This window comes from Ambystoma mexicanum, chromosome 5p (genome assembly GCF_040938575.1).
Source record: "Ambystoma mexicanum isolate Mex_15411 chromosome 5p, UKY_AmexF1_1, whole genome shotgun sequence".
Lineage (NCBI taxonomy): Eukaryota > Metazoa > Chordata > Amphibia > Caudata > Ambystomatidae > Ambystoma > Ambystoma mexicanum.
Window position 1 is genome coordinate 1,348,108,065 of NC_090930.1, and position 23,088 is coordinate 1,348,131,152.

General features: G+C 43.5%; 1 protein-coding gene across 7 annotated transcripts in view; it reads right to left on the minus strand.

Moving 5' to 3' along the window:
* The window catches only part of LOC138481557 (zinc finger protein 660-like), a 1,126,844-nt gene that overhangs the window by 904,336 nt on the left and 199,420 nt on the right, over positions 1-23,088 (minus strand). For 6 of the 7 annotated variants that reach the window (XM_069613741.1, XM_069613742.1, XM_069613739.1 and 3 more), the window contains exon 1: positions 19,540-19,775. The exons of the other annotated variant lie outside the window; for it this stretch is intronic. In XM_069613741.1, coding sequence (XP_069469842.1) covers positions 19,540-19,554 — 15 coding nt within the window. In that variant the 5' untranslated portion in view covers positions 19,555-19,775. Of the gene's footprint in view, positions 1-19,539; positions 19,776-23,088 lie in introns of those variants that run through there. 7 annotated transcript variants of the gene reach the window in all.

Below are 23,088 nucleotides of genomic sequence, written 5' to 3' on the forward strand. Positions count from 1 at the left end.
AAATACATTTTTTCTCAACTTTATTGTTCTAGTGCAAAACAAGAAATGCAAAACTGTTTCATTACCCTCCTTGCACAAAGGGTACATACTCATGTTGACAGATAACCAACTTTGGGTAAAACAAGCCAAGGGGAGAATCCCCAAATGAAAGCATAAGTAGAAGTATTTGTCATAAACTGGATAAATATCATCTAGGTACAACAAACCTTTTTTAGAGTGGCTGGGCCATCCAAATCATAAAAATCGACCTGTTGCAGCAGGGAATCCTCCACATCAATCTTAAGTGATATTGTTTTTTTTGATGTAGGTCTGAAAACCATCACTTGATTTTTCAACGTTCAAACTGAGATTAAACTCCTTACATTTTTTTCCGAAATACAGATAGGGACCGCCTCAGGCCTTGCGGAGATGTAGCTAGGAGGACAGTGTCGTCCGCATAAAACAAGGCTGGGTACTTACCAGAATCAATTTTTGGGCAGTCTTGGCACTCCACTAATAAAGAATCTATGATTTCTTGTACGTATATATTGAAGAGGAGGGGGTGCCAGGGAACAACCTTACCCGACCCCCATCTCGAGAAAGGGTTGTGTCAACTGACCACCTAGCACAAAACGTACACATGCCCTGTTAGCGGTAAAAAGCTGGCGTATTATATTTATCAATACTGCAAGTGCCTTCTTAGAGTGTACTATCTGCCACAAAGTTTCTCTACAGACAAGTCAAATGCGGTTTTCAGATCTACACCACATAAAGACGCATTTTCTTGAAGACTATTTCTGAATTAGTAGGTACAGCAAAAAGCATTGATCAATTGTTCGCTTTGTTGGGCCTAAAGCCTGCCTGGAGGTCATGAATTATAGATCCCCTATCTGCCCAGTCCTGTAGATGTTTCAAAATTACTTTCCCAAATAGTTTACGATGGCTAGCCAAGGACGAAATTGGGCGGTAGTTCCCCAGATTTTCTGTGCCTCCCTTTTTCATAGATAGGTAATATAACTGCCCTCCTCCAGGAGTTTGGAATTTCCCCCCAGACAAGATAGCATTAAAAACCCTGCTTAGGACTGGGGCCCAGATATCCTCGTCTTCTTTTTGGAGGTTGATCGGAATAAGGTCAGGGCCTGCCACTTTGCCACTTTTTCGTGTTTTAAGAGCTATATCAACCTCTTTGATAGACGTCTACAGCTATAGGGAACTTGGGAGGGGCAGAAAACACAACCCGCACAGTAGATCAATATAGCTTGGCAAAATGTGCCCTGCACTCTTCTTCATTAATGTGACAAAGTAATACCAGGGCGGACTTCAACTCTTTTGCAGAGACCAGTTTCCAAAATAGTGGTTGGCCCCATTTCCCATGAGTGACTCCCTTTTTTTTGTGAACACCCAGGATTTATATGTTGAGCGGAGTTTTCATAGTTTCTGTTTGTCTAGCCGTAGGATAGATTTGAGGCAGTGAATTTCAGCCTTTGCCTTGCTGCATTCACCATCATGCCAGTTTGGTTTACTTAAAATGTGTTTTTTGGACACCTACCCCGGCACTGAGATGTGTGGGGTCAGTTTCGTTGCAAGTGTCTCATATTCTATTAGAATCTCTGTGTCAGTGGTCACCTGGCCACATATACCCTCTAGGTTTTCCAAAATAGAATTGTAAAGATTGGATTTAGCTTTGGGCCTTATAGTATTGGGCCATTTTATGGATTTCGAGCATGGCCACTGACTTTGATTGGATTGGGATGGATATTAGTGTTTAAGTTTTCAGAATTTACTTCACTCTCCCTAAACGTTAGGGTAGATGGGTCACTTTCCATTCTCTCTCTACAACTTCGAAATCAGTGACCCTTGCCCAGTCCTGGCCGGACACAAATATATATTCTATATGGGAACTCCCAGTGGGACCTCTAAAAGTCTGTTTATCTGGTTGACCTTTCTCAAAGCGCCCATTGGAGGACCTCAGACCCAGATCAGCAAGTATGCAATTCGACTGAAAGGCTCGGCGGTGGAGTCTTTTTGGTTTGCCAGCAATCAGGGGCGGTATGTCCCAAACAGGATCTTGGTCCTCCCATAAATTATCCAATTCCTTAATCGGTTCCATTTGAAGGTTAATGTCCCCTGCAATCAAAGTAATGGTATTAACTGACACGAAAGGCAAACTGCTGATCGAATGGTCTTCTAGGGAGGATAGAGTTGCCGTTCCATGGGGCATTGTTGGTCTGTTATAAACGTTATACAGGTGGATTATATCACCGTAATGCTTGGAGGTCAATTGAGCCTGTTCAGCCAGTTTCAATCCTCCACCCTAAAGTAACATCTATCCATACCAGCAAGCCGCCACTAGGTCGACCCCTGGCTCCCCTAGTGGCTGGGATCACAAATGACTGGTATCCTTGGAAATGGGGGTGTCAACTGCCCATGTTTCTTGTAGCATAATAATGTGACATTTTCTCACAAACGTGCACCAATCTAGAGTGTCTAGTAAACTTCTGCAACCAGCAATATTCCAAGAAATCAAATGCATTTCTTGATGTGTGGGCATAATGGATCCCACCTCTCTGCTCAGTCTACTTCCTCCAATTCCCCACGCCCTATCCTCTACCATCTGAGATAATTAAAGAAGGGGCACAACCAGTATTGAGCTGCCCGGACGCTCTATATATGTTGTAGGCTCTCTTTGGGGTAAATTGGAGGTTGTACCAACAAAGCCTGGGGACTGAAGGAAATATCTTGCGATCTTAACAGGATCTTGGAATTTCTGCTCGGGTACAACCTATGCTTGATGTTAAATAGGCCCTCAACCAGGAGCCAAGAGATGAAAAAACCCTGACATAATCAAAAGCAGAGCCTGGTAAGGTCTTCCTAGCACAATACATAATGTCATTTCTAATTATTGACAGGCAACCTTTAACATGGCAGATCCAGTAAATGCACTTATTTGTAAGTGACCCTTGATCTTCAATAGAGCCCCTGAGTAACTTTGGAACATTTGGCATTACCATCGATAACCCACTATCAACTACACCCTCCCCTGGGGTAAATACTTTATTGTGTCGCTCTAAAAAGGTGGGGTTTCTGATTATTATGGACTCTTGATTGACCTAAGAAGGGAAGAGCATTGGAGCCAGTCAGGGGGGTAAGCTCAGCAATCGGGGCAGATTGCCCACCGAATCACTGATAGCAACTTAAGGGTGGATTTTTGAAGATTCTTTCCCATAGTCCATTCTGGATTGCTCAGGACCCTGTTGTGAAATGGCCTTAAGACTTGAAGTGGACAGTCCCAACTAACGTTTCCGAAAGCAGGGCTTGGTCTGTCTGAAAATGACAGAGGTCTCGCCTACAAGGTCAGTGAATCTACCTTCCCCCTGATGTTTTTAAGTGCTCGGATTATGTCCTCCATCCATTTGTCCATTTTCAAATCAATCAGGTCTTAAATGTCTGCTAGTATTTTCTTGATCGGCTTGAGATGGGTAGAGCTACATTTATGCTCGTTAATGCTGGAGACAAAACTAATGGTGTGTGTTCCAAATTCATGGTACTGTTTCACGGATCCTGATAAGGACTCTCCCTGCTGTTCATTGTTAGCTTGCAGAGTGCCAGCCAGTGTGGTCTTCTTATTCTGCATAGCCAGTTTGCATTGTGATCACCCTCTCTCCCAGCCGTGGACACCTGGTCACTGCCCTCCAAGTATTATTTCACCAGACAGTGGTTGAAAGTGGTTACTGAGTGTCAGCGTGGGCAACTCAAAAATATCTGTGTGGGGTACAGCTACATCTCTAAGCATATCCCTCTTTCTATCAGCAGGATTCAATCCCGCTGAGGTCTCTGGAGGTAATGAGGATGCTGACAGCCTAGCGATGGCGTTTGTTTGGCTCGGCCAGAGGACTGCCACCTCTGATAGTCTGTAGAGTCTCAGCCTTGCCGGCTTCATCCTGGTGGTGGATTTCAATTATATTCATTCCCATCGGCATATTTATAGACCATCACATGGCGCTCCCACGCAAAAAATTTTGTCCACCTATCTATCCAGGTTTTTGCCCGATTTCAAAAGAATCCAGAATATTGCCTTTCGCGATGTGAGGACTGGGCCCTTGATGTCGCCTTGCCAAGGTAACAGGTGCTGAGGCTTTGTCATCGTCACAGAACGAGATTAGGTCCAAAGTGGCTTCCTTTACCACACAATTAGATTGCAAGAATTCTCCCTGAAGATTTCCTTAGGGTTGAGTTGATGGGGAATCATCCCCTTGGGGTAGCGGTAATACTAATGGTAATTCCATGCCCTTGAGGGCAATAATATCCTTCACCCCAGGACCGTCAATGTCAGATAAGAGGCCCTTGATTTTCGTAATCAACTGGTTGACATCCTTAATAGGCTTAAACAATCTTGATATTTCATGTTTGACTAGCACCCTGTGACATTTCCCCCATCAACTTTCCTTTTTACCATTGTGGATGTATCCCAGCGACCGCAACTGTAATACACATAAGTACACGTCCTACAGAGCTCCCTTTAATTCTGTGTAACTGAGAACGTTCTCCTTTTCTCCTTGCTTCACTCTCTCACATGATTTTGTATAGCCATTTGCTGGAGGAGGAGCACCCCACCAAGTCAGAGCGTGCTATACCCAAGCCGGTGGCAATGAGAGGGCAGCGGGCAAGCAGCCGGCAGTGGATAAATGAGGGGTAATTGCTTCTTTAGTGCCTTATAAGGCCTGAATAGAAGTCTGTGATAGTTATACAATTCGAGCCAGGACGAGAATTACTTTTGGTAACTTCAACACTAGCACTAGCTCAGGCGTTACTGGGGCACCACTATGGTGCAATACTGTGGCACTGTGAAATGCCAACAAGAGTGAGCAAGTATTTTTTTCACAGTGCCATTATGATTTTACGCATGTTGGCGCCTAGCATCACGCGTCTCTCAAAAGCCAGCCTCTCAGGTGGCTCACGGTCTCTCATCAAGCAGCTTGCCTGTGTTAACATCCAATACACAGGCTTGCTTGCTACTTACTCGGACAGAGGTCGGGGGTCGAGCTGCTTGTGCCGCTTGCACAGCTCTGGCAATGGCAATCAGGACCAGCTCAGCATGCACGCCGGCTGCACTCCCCTGCGACCTGCATACTGCCCTTCACGTACCCAGTGATTCAGTAGGCACCAGGCACAGTTCTCCCTCCTTCTGCGCTTCCCCCGTTAGAGGAAAGTACCTATGGAAACATCAAGCTGCGCTGTGCTCACACAGATGCTTCCGACGACTTCCAACAGAATCTATTTATAAAACAGTTTCCTTACATACAGCTGCCTATTGCTTTGGTTGATTTTCTTTTGCTTATCTGCTCTCATTGCAACCTATGTTAGTGAGTGGTCTATGTTGCTTGGGTCCATTTAACTTTTTGGACAGCCCTAGGATGCCATTACCCAAGTATTTTTGTTTTCCAGTCTCGTTTTTCCTAAACTGAATGACCCAAACCTAGTGTTAGACGGGATGCACTTCACCCATTTGCATCATGGTGAATGTGATACCTCATCCAGTGTCCCCTTATTTATTCTTTGCTGTTGGCTGGTGTGTACAGAATGCCAATAATGGTACAATGACATCTTGGCAAAAGACATTGACACCGGGCAAAACCCTTTGACACGAAGTACAAATTACCCTAACTCTGTGTAGGTGCAGTAGTGCGTGTATACAAGAGCCAGAAGATGGTCAAACAAATACCTATCCATGATGATTCATCTTTCGAAATGAATGATGCGAGAAACAAGCAGCAAAGCATATGTCCAAATATGATCTTATGGGGGAAAAGTTGTCTGAAGTTAAACCAGTCTTATAATCATGAAAGCCCAAATTGTGCATGGGCCACAACAAATGTTACTAATGACCCTTTAACCTTAAAGTGTCCAATTATCTTGTTATGAATATCTAGAGTACTATAACAAATGTTAATGTTCCAATGTTCAGAATCTGCAACTGGGCAATCTAGATCCCTTAGAAGAGGGATGATATTTAGACACCACACCCCATTCCCGAATTTCAGCCCCTACACACATAAGACGTCTGCCTGAAATCTGTGAAACATCAATGTGGTCGTAGAAGGACGGGCAAAGCTCATTTTAAGTGTCTCGACACAATGAACAAAACTCGAAGGTCAAAAACCATGTTTCAAGGCCCTAGGAAGCACCATTTCCGAGATATAGTTGCACTGCAACTAACTGCACCGCAGCAGGGTGAGGCGACAGGTGGGAAGAGGGCACAGAAGGTCCCAGTATGCTATAGCATGCCAACTCTCACCTCTCCTCCACGTCTGCGCCAGGGTATGTCAGCCAGCCACACACACCCATTCTCAGTGCAGTTTACGTCAGAGTGGAAAGCACATCAAGCAACTCTGAACCAATTTATGTGTTATCATATCGGTCTACAGAACCTGTGCAGAGTACGGGTCTTTTTGCTAGTATCCAATAGGATTGCTATGTATGCAAGGACTAGTTTGCATACATTTCTGTACCTTGAAAAGTAACCAACAGATGTGTCCGGCATTTTTAAACAATGACTTGACAGCTCGTTTTAAGATGGTGACATCAGCATATCAAAACATTTTACCTAACGATTTAATAGGCTTTACATACCGGGTAATTACTTTGGAAGGTCCAGAAATGCAGGCCTGATGGGCTTTGCACACATCGCAATTTTAATAGTCCTACTAAATAGACTTCTGAACACCATGGGGTACAGAAGTCGTTTTACTGTATCTATTTCCATAATGGTTACTAAACTGGCTAGGGCTGGCCCCCAGCACATAACGAATTAAGGGTGGCTTGTGCCATCTGCTTTAGGCTACCACCAATCATTTCTGAACGGCCTTCTCTAGAGGAAGTTGGGATGCAACGCGGCTCAACTTTAAAGCGACATGGAGCGTCAAGTTAAAATAAAACGATATATGGGAGAGGTCAAGTTCGCTTGCATGTGAACGATGTATACTTGCAGGGATAAGGGGGAAATCCTGCGCTTGACCTTTTCAGTTGGGACGATCGTAGGGTGTTTTCAAGTGTCTCATCGAAGTTCTAAAGGGCCATCCTTGTTAAAAGCAAATGCAGGTTTTTAAATGTTTCTCCAAATGCCTATAGACTAGAGTGAGACATGCAAGCTATGCGAGGAGAGGCAAAATCTGAGAGACCCATACAAATAACATTAAATGCCAACACCAGCTATGTTACATGTCAGGAAAGGCGATGAATGAATCCTCCCACACTATTATTATACTCTTTCAGCAGGACTGCGCAAAATATCAATCTTAGAAACAAGTATTTTTCTTTCTTTCCTTTAGTGCATGACAACTTTATAAACGGGTCTTATTATTCCAGCCACGTTTTCACAATGGATGCACAGGTTTAGATGTGTCAGCGATTTGGTTTAAGAGTCCTCACATGTGTTGTGTGCCATATGGAGGAGCACGATCTAGGTCTCGAGTAAGATACCTCAACAATACTTGAGTGGACTGAAACAGAGGATTTAGTCGCCAAACATATGAAGCTTAAACACGTATTTAATAATTCCTTCAATCAATTATTACAAAAAAATATATAGAAATATACATAGCAATATGTATAGGTAAGTCAACAGAACAGTCGTTTCAGCAATTCATTCGGCAATTACAAAAGTATCATTCATAAAATCAACGCTAAAACATGCACAGTGCTATAATTCACCAATATCGTTAATCTTTGGTTCTCAAACCTTTACTTTTCTAGTACCATTAGTTCTTTAGTATAGGTATTATACATTATTCCCACTGGTGTGTGGTATGACTGTGTGCGCCAACATTTTGCATGTTTTAGCATTGGTTTTTAGTATGAAATGTTGATTTTATGAATGAAACTTTTGTAATTGCCGAATGAATTGCTGACACTGCCGTTCTGCTGACACACCTATACATATTCCTATATATATATATATATATATATATATATATATTTCTTTGTATGAGTTGATTGAAGGATTAATTAAATAAGTGTTTAAGCTTCATATGCTTGGTTACTAAATCCCCTGTTTCAGTCCACTCAAGTTTCAAGTATTGTTGAGGTTTTAAGTCTAGGTGCAACTTTAGTGCTGTACATGTCCCTGGTATCTCCCAGAGTTTAGATAATAGCTCGAGTAAAATACAGCATAAGGATTTGATGACTGACATTTTGTCAGCCAGATCAGATTGCACTGACAGCTTGGTTGTTGCCATCTCAACGTACACTGTGCTCTCCCTTCTGCTTGCTAATGGCGACGTGAGAGAAAGCATGCAGCTTGCACCGTTCATGTCATTACCCATCTGTTCTTCGATAGTCTTGCAACTCTTCAAAATACATTCCACAGATCAGGATATCAAAAGATATTTTTCAGGGCAGGATAGATTTTTAAGAGGGCAACAATGTGTACATAAACATGTTCCACGGTGCCATCTAGATTTTCCTTTCCTCCCCTGCGCCATTTAGAGATACGTATATTGCAGAAAGTGGTAAAGTGAACAGAGAAAGCACGCAAGTAGCATCCTCATCGGTTCAGTCCATGGAAAAAAAAAACATTTTAATATCGATATAACAAAAATATCACATTGTATTGGGCGATTCATGCTCAATTCCTTTTTTTTCTCGATTTTGCACTTGGGAATTTTTGCCAAATTTAAAAAGGCACTCATTTATCTGCTCAAGAAGGATGAAGGCCCAGATAGTTCCTGCTGGGGTTCAAACCTGAGGCTGCTGAATGAACAAAAATCTTGCCAGCTAAGCATAACTCACTGAGCTGTCTTGTGGGCTGTTAGGGAGATTTATCAGTTTTATGCTTAATCCCCACTCCTAGTGAGACACGAAGCACTTGTTGTTGGATTCTGGACCTTTTTCTTTCTATCCTGAATGAGGGGTGCCTTTTTCCCCCCTCATTCATTCTTATTTGGTCTGACTTTTGGGAACTCTGTTCATCTTGTATTACCTTATTCTATGGAGTCGATTTTCATCCATATAATAATAATAATAATTTAGCATTTATATAGCGCTACGAATCCTCGGGTATCTGAGCGCTGCTTACCCACGAAGTGTGGTGCTCATTTATCGACCTCGGAAGGATGAAAGGCTGAGTTTGGCCCGGCCGGGATTCGAACCTGCGTTAGCAGGCCCTGTACAGATGTCAAAGCGAGCACTCTTTTTTTGTCAAAAGGAGCGCATTACTCGCTGTGCCACTTGACTGGCTCTCACTTAAAGGCATCCATGTTACACTTTTGCAGCACACAGCACCCTCTGTGCAGCGTTGATGGGGACCCTTTGGGTTCTCCTTTTTATATTCTTTCATTAACCCCAAGAACTATTGTTCTTAAGGAAAGAGGGATACTTTATATCCTTCCTAAAACGTTTACTTATGAGATTAGCACACTCCACCTTATGTGGAGTGCTAAGGGGATGCCTACCATACCCCCTTCTCCCTGCTCCTGTGACTTTCTAGTCACAGTGGCAACCCTAAAGTTATGGCTGGTGGCAGTAGATGTGTTCTAGCAACTTGGTGATATTTTCTACCGAAGACTATATTCACAGACTCAGTTATGCACCAAAGAGTCACCCATGTCCCAACATGGTGGCACCTTTCTTTTTTTTGAAGAATGGGAGAGGGTGCACAGCTCGTTTCTTTTGATTTTGAATAGATTAGTATCTGTTAAGTATGCTTTTAGATTTTACTTCAAAGGGTGCAGCCCATTATACCGTGTCACCGTGTGGGACACTCGTTATGTGCTGAAAGAGAAAGGACCTAGGCTTATTAGCCTTCGGTGTGGGCTGCACACCTAAATTCCCCCAATAGGGTTAGAACATTTGTTTTTAGAATATAAATGACAGTAAAGCCATCTTTGATAAAGTTGCTTCAAAGTGCTTTTATTCTGCAAATTGCAATTCAATTTCTCATTTAGTTAACGAATGGTTAAACTTCACCAATTCGTTTTGTGCTGATACAATGGCAAAGAAAAATAACCTAGAGCTAATGCATTTCGGAATGGTAACATTCCTTCCTCAGAGCCAGGTTAAATGTACACGAGCATACAAAAAAATCTTTCTGTTAGAATATTTTGAAAAACATCAAATATATATGCATTCAGGAAAACAGGGTACCCACAATTGACAAACACGTACATGTAGACAGAGAGAAGAGAAGAGAACATTGTCAGTGATTTGTAAACATTACATTACATTAATGCGTTCTTTAAAAGACTATTATCATCCGACATTCAAATTGCACTTCCGTCAAGGTTTACATTAGATCTATTACTAAGTGTCTTCTGGTCAAGTATTCAGGGGGATAAGGCAGGACATTTTCATGTTATCACTGACCTGAAACGGGTGGCTTCAGTACATGCCGTTCAAACGTTCCTTCTCAGAACGCTGCAAAATGAAATAGTATGCTGCATTTAGTCACAATCACTCGTGGTTGCTTCTAATACGTGCCTGTCTGTGTGAAAGCAGAGCGCTTACCTTGTGAGTGTGTAGCTCGCTCGAGCGAAGTAACCTCCGACTGCGGATAGCAAGAAGGCTCTGCTTGCGTCTGCGTGTATATGTGTAATGTTGTCATGGTGATGTAAATCTCAAAATGGCGGATGGCTGGTGCATGAAGTAGCCATACTAGAGTGGGCAATTAAAAGCAGTGTTAATGCTGGTGTATGGTAACTCGATTGCATAAACACGCTGGATTGCACAAATGATCCTAATAGAACCGCGATGCCCTCTGTTCTGATTGGTGAAGTAAATAAAATATAGTGCTGTGCGTTACATGAGGTAGTCAGGGGTCAAATTATGTTTTTGTGTGTGGTTTATAATAATGGGTGGATACTGTGTTCCCAGGTGTTTACATTCTCAAGAGTGACATGTCTAAAACACAAGTAAGTTCAATGTGTTGTAAAAACAGATACAACTATAGAAAACAGTTAAGATCGAACTCATCGTTCATTCCTCGAGGTGACAATGATTCCAGTCTATCAATCCAAAAGGATTCTCTTTGTTGTCTCTTCTTCTTAGTGTCCGTGCCGGTATTTACAATGACCTCTAATACCTGAAATTTGCGAATGCATGACTTGTGTTCATTCAGGCAGATGTGTACTTTTCGTCCTGTTTCTCCTACATAGTACTGTCCACAGGGACAACGTATGCAGTATATACAGTTCTCCGTGTTACATGTGGCGTGGCATTTTATTGCAATTCTTTCCCCTGTGTGCGGATGCAACACAAAAGCTCCTTTTATGATATTGCTGCAATTACTGCAATTCAGGCATGGGTACGTGCCGAATCTTTTGGTTGGACTTCTTCTTGGTTTATCGTCGCATGTGTTGACGAGTAGGTCCCTTAGATTATTGGATCTTTGATAAGCAAATGTAGGTGGATCGGCGAACAATTCTTTGGTTCTTTCATCTTTAGTCAGGATTTGCCAATGCTTATTAATACACCTTTTGATTTGCATGCTCTGGCTGGAAAATGTGGACACGTATACCAAAGATGGTGATGTCTTGGTATCTTTAGGAGTCAGGGTGCTTTCTCTTGTTTTAGTTGCTACCTTCTCTGCTGCCATCTTAATATCCTCCTCCGGATATCCACGGTCTTCCAACCTCTTACTTAGTTTAACTAGTTCTTGCTCAAACTCTCTCTGGTCGCTGATAATTCTCTTGAGGCGAAGCATTTGTCCATAGGGTACATTTCGTAAGGTTTTTTGACAAGGCGGAAGAGAGGGAAATGATTACAAAGAAAACAAGAGCATTTCTACAGACATCCAGTCCAACTATCCCACACTTTTATCTTTTACCAAAGATTCATAAAGGATTGACAAACCCGCCAGGGAGATCAATAGTGGCGGCCACAGGAGGCATATTACAACCGCTAGGAACTTATATCGATTACTTTCTCAATCCCCTAATACAAAAAACACAAACTTATGTCAAGGATAGTACACACATCCTTAATATTCTGGAAAGGACACAACTATCTGAGCAAGACATCCTATTCACCGTCGATGTGGCAAGTCTTTATACGAGCATTCCCCATAACATGGGTCAAGATGCGGTCGAATGCTTCCTTCTACAAGAAGACGATATAGGGGCAGCTAAAGAATTTATTATGTCACTCCTGATTTTCATCTCCACAAATTCTTACTTTAGATACAAGAACGACTACTACATCCAAACTTCCGGCACAGCCATGGGCGCAACCATGGCACCATCGTATGCCAATGCTTTCATGTATCGCTTTGAAATGACAAACATCTTAGAAAAAGCAGAGTGGAAAGACAAGCTCAAAGTGTGGGTACGGTATATCGATGATATCTTCGGTATATGGCAGGACACAAGAGAAACATTAAACGAATTTCTACAATACATTAATAGTATTGACCACCGGATACAATTTACCTCTGAGATAGGGAACCCTGGGATACATTATCTGGACATTCAAGTCAAAGTACACAACCAGCAGATCACCACCACTCTATTTTCTAAACCTACAAACAGAAACAATTTATTGCACAGGATGAGCTTTCACCCTCAAAAAACCTTACGAAATTTACCCTATGGACAAATGCTTCGCCTCAAGAGAATTATCAGCGACCAGAGAGAGTTTGAGCAAGAACTAGTTAAACTAAGTAAGAGGTTGGAAGACCGTGGATATCCGGAGGAGGATATTAAGATGGCAGCAGAGAAGGTAGCAACTAAAACAAGAGAAAGCACCCTGAATCCTAAAGATACCAAGACATCACCATCTTTGGTATACGTGTCCAAATTTTCCAGCCAGAGCATGCAAATCAAAAGGTGTATTAATAAGCATTGGCAAATCCTGACTAAAGATGAAAGAACCAAAGAATTGTTCGCCGATCCACCTACATTTGCTTATCAAAGATCCAATAATCTAAGGGACCTACTCGTCAACACACGCGACGATAAACCAAGAATAAGTCCAACCAAAAGATTTGGCACGTACCCATGCCTGAATTGCAGTAATTGCAACAATATCATAAAAGGAGCTTTTGTGTTGCATCCGCACACAGGGGAAAAAATTGCAATAAAATGCCACGCCACATGTAACACGGAGAGCTGTATATACTGCATACGTTGTCCCTGTGGACAGTACTATGTAGGAGAAACAGGACGAAAAGTACGCATCCGCCTGAATGAACACAAGTCATGCATTCGCAATAAGAACATCAACTCAGCAGTAGCTAAACACTTCAATGAAAAGAAGCACAATATCTCCCAGATCAAATTTCAGGTATTAGAAGTCATTGTAAATACCGGCACGGACACTAAGAAGAAGAGACAAAAAAGAGAATCCTTTTGGATTGATAGACTGGAATCATTGTGACCTCGAGGAATGAACGATGAGTTTGATCTTAACTGTTTTCTATAATTGTATCTGTTTTTACAACACATTGAACTTACCTGTGTTTTAGACATGTCACTCTTGAGAATGTAAACACCTGGGAACACAGTATCCACCCATTATTATAAACCACACACAAAAACATAATTTGACCCCTGACTACCTCATGTAACGCACAGCACTATATTTTATTTACTTCACCAATCAGAACAGAGGGCATCGCGGTTCTATTAGGATCATTTGTGCAATCCAGCGTGTTTATGCAATCGAGTTACCATACACCAGCATTAACACTGCTTTTAATTGCCCACTCTAGTATGGCTACTTCATGCACACGCCATCCGCCATTTTGAGATTTACATCACAATGACAACATTACACATATACACGCAGACGCAAGCAGAGCCTTCTTGCTATCCGCAGTCGGAGGTTACTTCGCTCGAGCGAGCTACACACTCACAAGGTAAGCGCTCTGCTTTCACACAGACAGGCACGTATTAGAAGCAACCACGAGTGATCGTGACTAAATGCAGCATACTATTTCATTTTGCAGCGTTCTGAGAAGGAACGTTTGAACGGCATGTACTGAAGCCACCCGTTTCAGGTCAGTGATAACATGAAAATGTCCTGCCTTATCCCCCAGAATACTTGACCAGAAGACACTTAGTAATAGATCTAATGTAAACCTTGACGGAAGTGCAATTTGAATGTCGGATGATAATAGTCTTTTAAAGAACGCATTAATGCAATGTAATGTTTACAAATCACTGACAATGTTCTCTTCTCTTCTCTCTGTCTACATTTACGTGTTTGTCAATTGTGGGTACCCTGTTCTCCTGAATGCATATATATTTGATGTTTTTCAAAATATTCTAACAGAAAGATTTTTTTGTATGTTCGTGTACATTTAACCTGGCTCTGAGGAAGGAATGTTACCATTCTGAAATGCATTAGCCCTAGGTTATTTTTCTTTGCCATTGTATCAGCACAAAACGAATTGGTGAAGTTTAACCATTCGTTAACTAAATGAGAAATCGAATTGAAATTTGCAGAATAAAAGCACTTTGAAGCAACTTTATCAAAGATGGCTTTACTGTCATTTATATTCTAAAAACAAATGTTCTAACCCTATTGGGGGAATTTAGGTGTGCAGCCCACACCGAAGGCTAATAAGCCTAGGTCCTTTACCTTTCTTTTTTTTGCCATTTCTTGCGTGGTTGTCCTTTGTTAGCACTTATACCGTTCGGGGCCAGGGGTCTGAATGTGTGTTTTGCCTTTGGCTGGAACCCTTGGGTGTCCCCCAGCTAGCATTCAGTGTGTCTGAAGACAGGAAGTGGGGGAGGAGTTTTACACTCCCTTGTCCTTCAAGTGCAAGAGTGTCTGATGGAACCAGTTCCCACTGGGGGGATGACGGGGGACCGGACAGCCACCCGCCCCTTTCTGTAAACTGCTGGGAGAGTTTGCAGAGGAGTGAATGAGAAATCCAAATAAAAGGTAAGGTTCCTGAGCTAGAAGGCAAGTCGAGCACTGGAACAGAAAATCCGAAGATGAAGATTACCAGAGACCCAGAAATGCCTGCAGACCCTTCCAGTAACCGTGCACCGACCACTGCTGTCCTGACCCAGTTTTCTTATCGAAAGAGGAGATCCGAAGAGGACTCCTCCTTTTTGGCTGGTGAGACCAACCAGCTGAGATAAACTGCAGATCAAGCCACCCACCCACCCCACTGAGGTGCTGTGACCTTCCAGGGCTGCAAAACACGAATACCAGGGGACCTCCGACCCATTTGCAGTGCAACGGTCTTTGCAAGGCAGAAGCCACCCAGAACATTGGTGAGATCCAGTTGGACCACAAAGGGTACGATCACACTCATCCAAGCCCCCTCACCAGAGTGCAGAACTGAAGAACCAAGGAAGATCGACCAGCAATAATCATCCTTTGTTGGAGCTGATAAAAAGGCACCAAAACCGCAGACCGACGTGGGAGACAGAAGAAATCCATGCCGAGTGTCCTTTCTCATGACTGCTGCTGCGACATCCCATTCAGAGTCCTTCCTTTCGTCACCAGACCGAGGAATCAGGAGACTGGGTCTGTCACTGCTGCACAGGAAAGAATCCAGCTGCATTTACTTCTAACCTAAGGAACTGTGGGGCTCAAGGTAAAACTTACATTAAGATGAATAGTCACTCAATTGTGACTGGAGTGCGTTACAAGGTGTTAGAGTGTCCACCCATACCACTTGTCCTTTGCAGGGTCCCTAGACATTGTGTTATCTTTCTAAAGTCTTTTATTTAAAATGACTAAAGTATCCCGAGAATATTTGCCTTTTCTGCTGCAGCATAAGACTTTTGTTCCACTTCTACACTGACTTTCTGATAGTTAGGGATTGGACATCCAAAGCATTACAAGCCTTGAAAAGCATTGCTAAGAAATATCTTACTGCTAATAGTGTTGAATAACCCTTCCTTTCTTTCCTACAGACTTTGTTTGTGTGACTTTATAAATTAATGAACCTATCAATTCTCTCAAATTAATGCGGGTGTGTGGCACTACAGGTTATACGGTAGAACTGTCAGTGCGATTTTCTTTAACAAATCTAAGCGCAAGCAACTACTATTAAAGAAGTCACCATTGATGTTGATATTTCCTATGTGTTTTGGTTAATCTAAAAGAGTATTTTCTTACTTTTGTGTATATAAAATAAATATATTTTATTATAACTCAGTGTTTAAGATTTTCTTTGGACTATTGTCTTTACAGGGTCCAGTGTACCTACAGATCACATCCTCCTCCTAAAATAAGCCTGGCTGCTCTGCCATTCAACCAGATCCTTTAGTACAGACTTATACTAAGCGTTGGGCACCTGTACACCAAAGGATAGTTTTATAGAGTCTTATCTTCAGGTGGACTTTAGGAAAACACACCTAACACCTGCTATGGCATCTGCCTGACAGTACTGCAGGACACTGCCACCAAGTATTAGAGGACAGAAGAAATATTTGAAGCCATAAAAGGGACTTTTAATAGCCCTGCCAGGATATGGCGAGGGAAGCAAGGATGAATGAAATACAAAATTGGAATTAATCACAAAAGGCTATTCCACACCAACTGTTCCTTTGGAGCAACCTTTTATAGTATACGTGGCTGTGTGATGATAAATGATATTGGATTTCGCTATTGCTCCCACTTCGAAGAACCAAAATAATAGGTATTCTGGGCATTCATGCTCCTCAATTCGTCAACCAATTAAAGACGAAAGATTAAAGCAGCCTTAGTGATACTCAAATATGTGCGCTGCCGGCTGAAAACAGGTCCCTGGCGGTGGGGCTGATCTCACTAAGGCATTTTACAGCTACTTCATATTTCCACAAAGACAATTCATGCCCGGGAATAGACTGCACTTTCCATACCCATCATGAGACCAGAGTATGTAAACTAGAAGTTGGATTATTATATCCAATCCATTGAACTTGCTAAAAAGGTGGTTTACAAAAATTACCACCACAGCTCGCAGTTAGTCTCTAGCACAATGAATGCAGCCCTAGTAGTAAAAGACTTCAAATCAGTTATTTAAGAATTACTTTATGAGGAGTCCAAAGGATTATCGCAAATGATCATAGAGGCATTATTTTACAACAAGACGTTTCCTTCTTTATGGACACATTGGGTACTTGACCAAAAAGGCTGTCTTATCCGACTGTCATAATTTCTCTGCCTTTATTCACAACTGGAAGGCTTTCAAACAAATAGCAGCCACCTACATTCGAAATGAAAACCGAATCCACCTTTATAACACGGCCTAATTTGAAACTCCAGGCTAACAAAGCGGCTATTTAGTTCTAAATCCATCAAAAACGTGCTGAAGGTTCCATGGTCTGACAGTTTGGGGATCTTCATTGCAATGAATTCTCTACTAGTATCCATTGATGAGTCCAAAAGTACTATTGTCCACTGCCAGCATTCCATCATCTTGCATCCCCACACCTTGCCAGCTTCGATGTCCCGCTGTATGGTTTCTAAACGTTTTTCGGTAATTTATAGTTAACAGAAACATATTCGTGCTTTACAGTTTGGTGTTTTTTTTTTTTAGACTACCTTAAGGTTTACTACCAGTACAGAGAAACCGTGTACTCGTCTCGAGCGGATGGATCCACATTGTATAATTTAGTAAACTATGGCTGAATTCAAAATCTTTAATACACAACACGGGTGAAAGAAGGAACAACTTGGGATTCAAGCGAACAGGTGAGATTTGACACTATGGGATACATCCTGCTTAATTGTCGGAAGGATAACATGCCGGTTCATTCAAATTTCTTCACAATTGCTCCTACATAGAGCAAAGATGTAATCAGTACCGTAATGTTATCCTGAATTTGTATAGCACCTCCAACCATAGTTTACAGCTAAATCGTTCTCTCGCTGCAGCGGCTCAGAGAAACATTCTCAGGCCTGGTACCCTGGTAAGTCCCAGGCACCCACCCACGGCTGCACAAACACTTCTGCATTGGTGTGTCCTGCCCAGACTCCCCTCGGGTCTCCCTTGCTCAGTCCACCTCCACCTTTGATTGGTCCCTACAACGGGCCAGCTGACCATGGTTTCTGAACCTCTTAAAACGAATCCCCAAGGGGAGCCTTGCCTGGCTCAGGAAAAGGGCACCTTCCCTCCCTGTTTGACCCCGGCCCTGCAGGATGCCACACTATTAATATACAGCTTCTTCCAGGGAAGAGAAAAGTCTTCATTGAGTCTTGTCACCGTTTGTGTTTTGCGGGTCTAGGTTCCCTAGTTTCCATGGCTATCAAACCTGTTGCTGGCCTAGGCTTCCTTTTTACATTGCAGCTTCAATCTGCCCACTATTTGTTGCAGGACAAGGTTAGCCAGTTTACAGGGCTGCTTCAAGCTGCTCCCGTTTGTGTTTTGCATTTTGCTGACCTAGGTTTGCCAGTTTATATTGCTGTTTCAATCCTGCTACTGTTTGTTGCAGGACAAGGTTAGCCAGTTTACACTGCTGCTTCAAGCTGCCCCGGTTTGTGTTTTGCCACTCTTGCATTTTGCTGACCTGCCCCGGTTTGTGTTTTGCCATTCTTGAATTTTGCGGACCTAGGTTTGCCAGTTTGCATTGATGTTTCAATCCTGCCACTGTCTGCGTTTTGAAACACTTAGATTGTGCCTCTCTAGGGCATTTGACATGCGCACTATTTGACTACACCCTAAACTAAACATATGTCACTGTCAGCCTGAGCACCACCACCCATAGACTACAGCTGAGTTCCACAAAACAATTCAGTCCAGTTGTTCACATAACTGACTCTCTTGATAATTTGACAGCACCCGTCCCACAACTGTTAATATGGGCTGCTGCTAAGGACCTAGCCCTTCCCTACTTATCTTCGATCATGCTACAAATACACACATACATTTTATCACTCCTCTCACAGCTTCTCAACTCAGAATAAAGTCTTCCAAAGGGCGTTCATACTCTAAGCATTTCAAGGCCATACCAATGGCAGTAGGTGCTATACAAATGCCAAATAACATAATAGTCATACAGTGCTTTTGTGACACTACTGGATAAGCCAGTGTTGCAGGTTAGGGACTCGAGCTACTATTAATCCATTTTCGAGCTACTATTAATCCATTTTCGATCAGATAGGATAATCTCATTACTCTTGTTAAATTGCCACCTCCTCAGAATAGAAACAAATATAAAAATGAATCTACATTTATAAAGCCAAACCTACTGGCTTTGTCAATACGCTTGACTGAGGATATTAGTGTCAAACTGCTGGCTTTCCGAATGCTTGTTTTTTGTATAGCACCTGAGCAAAATATAGCTGCTGAGCATTAAGTATACGGCGATAACATGTCCACAGTCGCAACGGAACATTTCTTTACGTTGCAAAACTTTCAAAGATGATTCCCACTAGTCAAAACTGATTGTCATCACAAGTGTCTTTACAGCCGTGAAGTAGGGTAAAACCTGGAGCATAGTGTAAAGCAGTTTTGTCCTCCCCAGCTCACTGAATTATTTTCCTGGTTATAAACCAAGATTGCAAAGCAATTGCATATTTTTTTTTAACTAGGGCAAGATAATCTAAGACCCAACATTTATGGAACAGATATTTCAATAAGACGGGATTTTCACGAATGTGTCGCGCCGTCTGCAGACTGCCTACCCCGGGGGGCTCCATGTCCCCCGTGGTTCTCCTTGGCACAGCTCCCTCTGCAGTTCCTAGAAGTGCTCTCCGCGATATGGGTGAGATGTTAAGCTGAGAAGAATATCTAGGGGATCGCTGCACTCAGATCCCTCGGAACCTCCCGCTCCTGCTCCTGCTCTCCGGACACTGGAGCAGGCAGGAGACACACTATTACTAAATCAGTAGGCATCTGTTTAAGGACTGAAGGAACTAAACACTAGTTCCATTAGAAGAAAGGGCCTAGCAACGTCACCCATCTACATCACGTGATATATACGCTACGTTCCATCTACGTCTCTAACTTGACATCAAGGCGGTGCATAGCAACTTTGTTTCCATTACAATTAGATTTATCAAAATCCTGTTGTGCTTCGAAAACTCAACTGAGCGTACCCGAGTTCCGCGATTGTTTATTTGTTTTGCGGTGTTTGCAGTGGCAGTTATTTGAAAAATTAAACATTTTATTGTTATTTCATGTACTACTTTAATCAATAACTGGTATAACACTTGATTTAAATAATTCACTTAACATCACTTTAATAATTAATTATGTATGAAAGCGAGAGTGGGAAATATCTTCAGTGAGATGAGGTGGGGGGCAGTTCATGGATCTGTGTATGAAATTGGAGGCATACCTTTCAACATACAGGGCCCCAGGCCAGCTGAAAGCAGACGTTTTTGTTTTGGCCAGTGGGAGCCCGTTGATTTATATGGGCGTGAAAAGGACTTGCATAAATGGTAACATTCTGTTACCAAAAATCTGTAGGAATCTTAAAGTTTCCAAAATAGTCCAGCGAGGAGGTAATGATAAGAATACGGCACGTCAGAAGCTTATTGTCATTGAATGAGCCCACCGCCGTGGGTGCATTCAAAATTGAAAGGGGAACCCATTCGCCTTCATATAGACGAGTCGGTGAGACCCACGGGACACTAAAACACAGGAGGATTCCTTTCCATCTGAGGGCACAAGTGGAGAAGGAGCTACAGACTCTTGTGGAGATGGACATTATTGAAAGAGTCGAGTGCCCGACTCCCTGGATCTCCCCAATTGTGGTAGCGGCAAAGCCCAAGCAGCCAGGGGCGGTCAGGATATGTGTAGACATGAGGCTCTCCAACATGGCAATCTGCCGAGAACGTCATTTAACACCCACACTGGATGATATTGTGGGAGAACTTCAGGGTGCCAGGGTGTTCTCTAAATTAGACCTCCGCTCAGCATACCATCAACTGGAACCACACCCTGAGTCCCGCCACATCACGACTTTTACAACACACGAGGGCCTATATTAGTTCAAAAGACTAAGCTTCGGCATCTCATCAGCTGCCGAAGTGTTCCAAAACATGATTAGAGGTGCCCCCGCTGGACTAAAGGGCATGATAAACTTAAGCAACGACATCTTGGTGCTTGCGTCATCTGAGGCAGGGCACATGAAAAGTCTGGAAAGAACACTTGATAGAATCAAGAGCCTGTGCCTCACGTTAAACAAGAGCAAATGTGAGTTCTTCAAGGATTGGATAGAATTTTTTGGCTTTGTCTTCCATGCTGGGGGCATGTCCCCTGACCCAGAGAAAGTGCGGGACATCCAAGAAGCATCTCCTCCAGGGTCACCATCAGAGGTCAGGAGCTTTCTGGGGATGTTGAACTACTGTGGGAGGTTCATCCGCGGTCTGGTATCGCTGTCAGAGCCCTTGAGAGCCCTCACTCGGAGTGATGCCGTCTGGGAATGGTCCACTAAAGAACAAAATTCATTCGAGGAAATCAAGGCGGCGCTGACAGGCAGTGAGACAATGGCATACTTTGATCCTGTGAAGGTGTCCAAAATAGTGGTAGATGCCAGCCTGGTAGGTTTGAGTGCAGTGCTGCTTCAAGCGGACACACAGGGGCAGATGCACCCAATTGCATATGCCAGCAAGGCCCTATCTGACACAGAAAACGCTACTCGCAAATTGAAAGAGAAGCGCTGGCCATCCTATGGGTATCTAAAGACTTCCGCCTATATATCCTGGGAAAGTCGGTAGTTGTAGTTACTGACCACAAGCCACTCATCACTATCACAGCTGGCGGAAGCCCCCACCTCGGATAGAGCGGTGGATGCTATCCCTAACAGATTACAGGGTGAAATTGCAATATAGGCCGGGTACCAACAATCCGGCAGACTATTTGTCTCGTCACCCGGGGTGAGGCCGGACACAAGAAAAGCTGGAGGTGATCAAATGTGTCGAAATGGTCCGATATGTAGTGGAGGCAGCCATGCCTGTGGCACTAACGGTCCAGGAACTGGCAGAGGCCTCCAGGGCGGATGAGGTCTTTCGGGTCATTGAAGCAGCCATGGGCAGTGGAGATTGGAAAGATGTGCTTGCCAATAATACCAGAAGAGAAAAGGACCAGGAATGATCTTTCGAAGTCAGAAGAAGGACTGATACTGAGAGGGCGCCAAATTGTCATACCTCGCACAATGGTGGCAAAAGTGTTGGATCTTGCCCACATGGGGCACCAAGGCAAGGCCAAGATAAAAGCGCGCTTACGGGCTAAGGTGTGGGTCCCGAACCTGGACGAGAGGGTAGAAGAGTTTGTGCGTTAATGCATTCCATGTCAAGCAGCTAGTCCAGCAACAAGGGGACCCCAAATACAATCCATGGAGAGGAGTGAGCAGCAGTGGAGCACCGTGCATGCAGACTTCGGGTCCACAGGGCGTGGCACCTACTTCCTGGCGGTGGTGGACCAGTGGTCTCGATACCCTGAAATTGAGTTGGTGGAGTCAACCGCATGCAATCACACCATGCTAGCGCTAGAGAAAATCTTTGCAACCCATGGATTTCCGTATGAAATGTGCTCGGACAATGGTCCACCATTTCAGGGCCAACAATTTGCCAAGTACTTGGAAGACCGGGGAATAAAACATCAAAAAGTGACCCCCCCTCTGGCCTCGAGCCAATGGAGAGGCCGAAAGGTTCATGCGAAAACTAAACAAAGTATTCTGAATTTCTCTGAATGGGCGGGGGGAGCTATGGAAGAATCTGCTCGAATTCCTTCGGTAGTACAGGGTAACCCCTCATCAGTCCACCGGAGTGGTGCCTGTGGAGGCACTATTCAAACGGTGCCCCAGAGGGCTCATACCTGAGGTATAGGGACGAGAACCAGGAACAATTGACAATGACCGAGTATGGATAGAGCGACAAGCGCGGAACGAGAGTGAGAGCGCCCGGAGAAACTTACAAAAACACAGCATTTCAGTAGGAGACACAGTGCGGGTGTGTCATGGCCACTAGTCAAGGGGCCAGTCCTTCCTCATCCCCAGGATCCCATTGGACCCAGTCCTGGCGCCTCTGGCACCAGGCTCATGTAAAAGTGTGCTCTGCACACTCTATGCCAAGGGCGTGTACAGCTGGGCCGGGCGTGGCCATAGAACAGAACTGGAAGGCACGTGCCACAGTCCCAAAGAAGGGCAAGGTGGAGTCAGCAGGCGGGGCTAAAGGGAGGGGCCTAAGCCAGCCTATATAAGGCCAGCCCATCCACGTGGCTTCGCT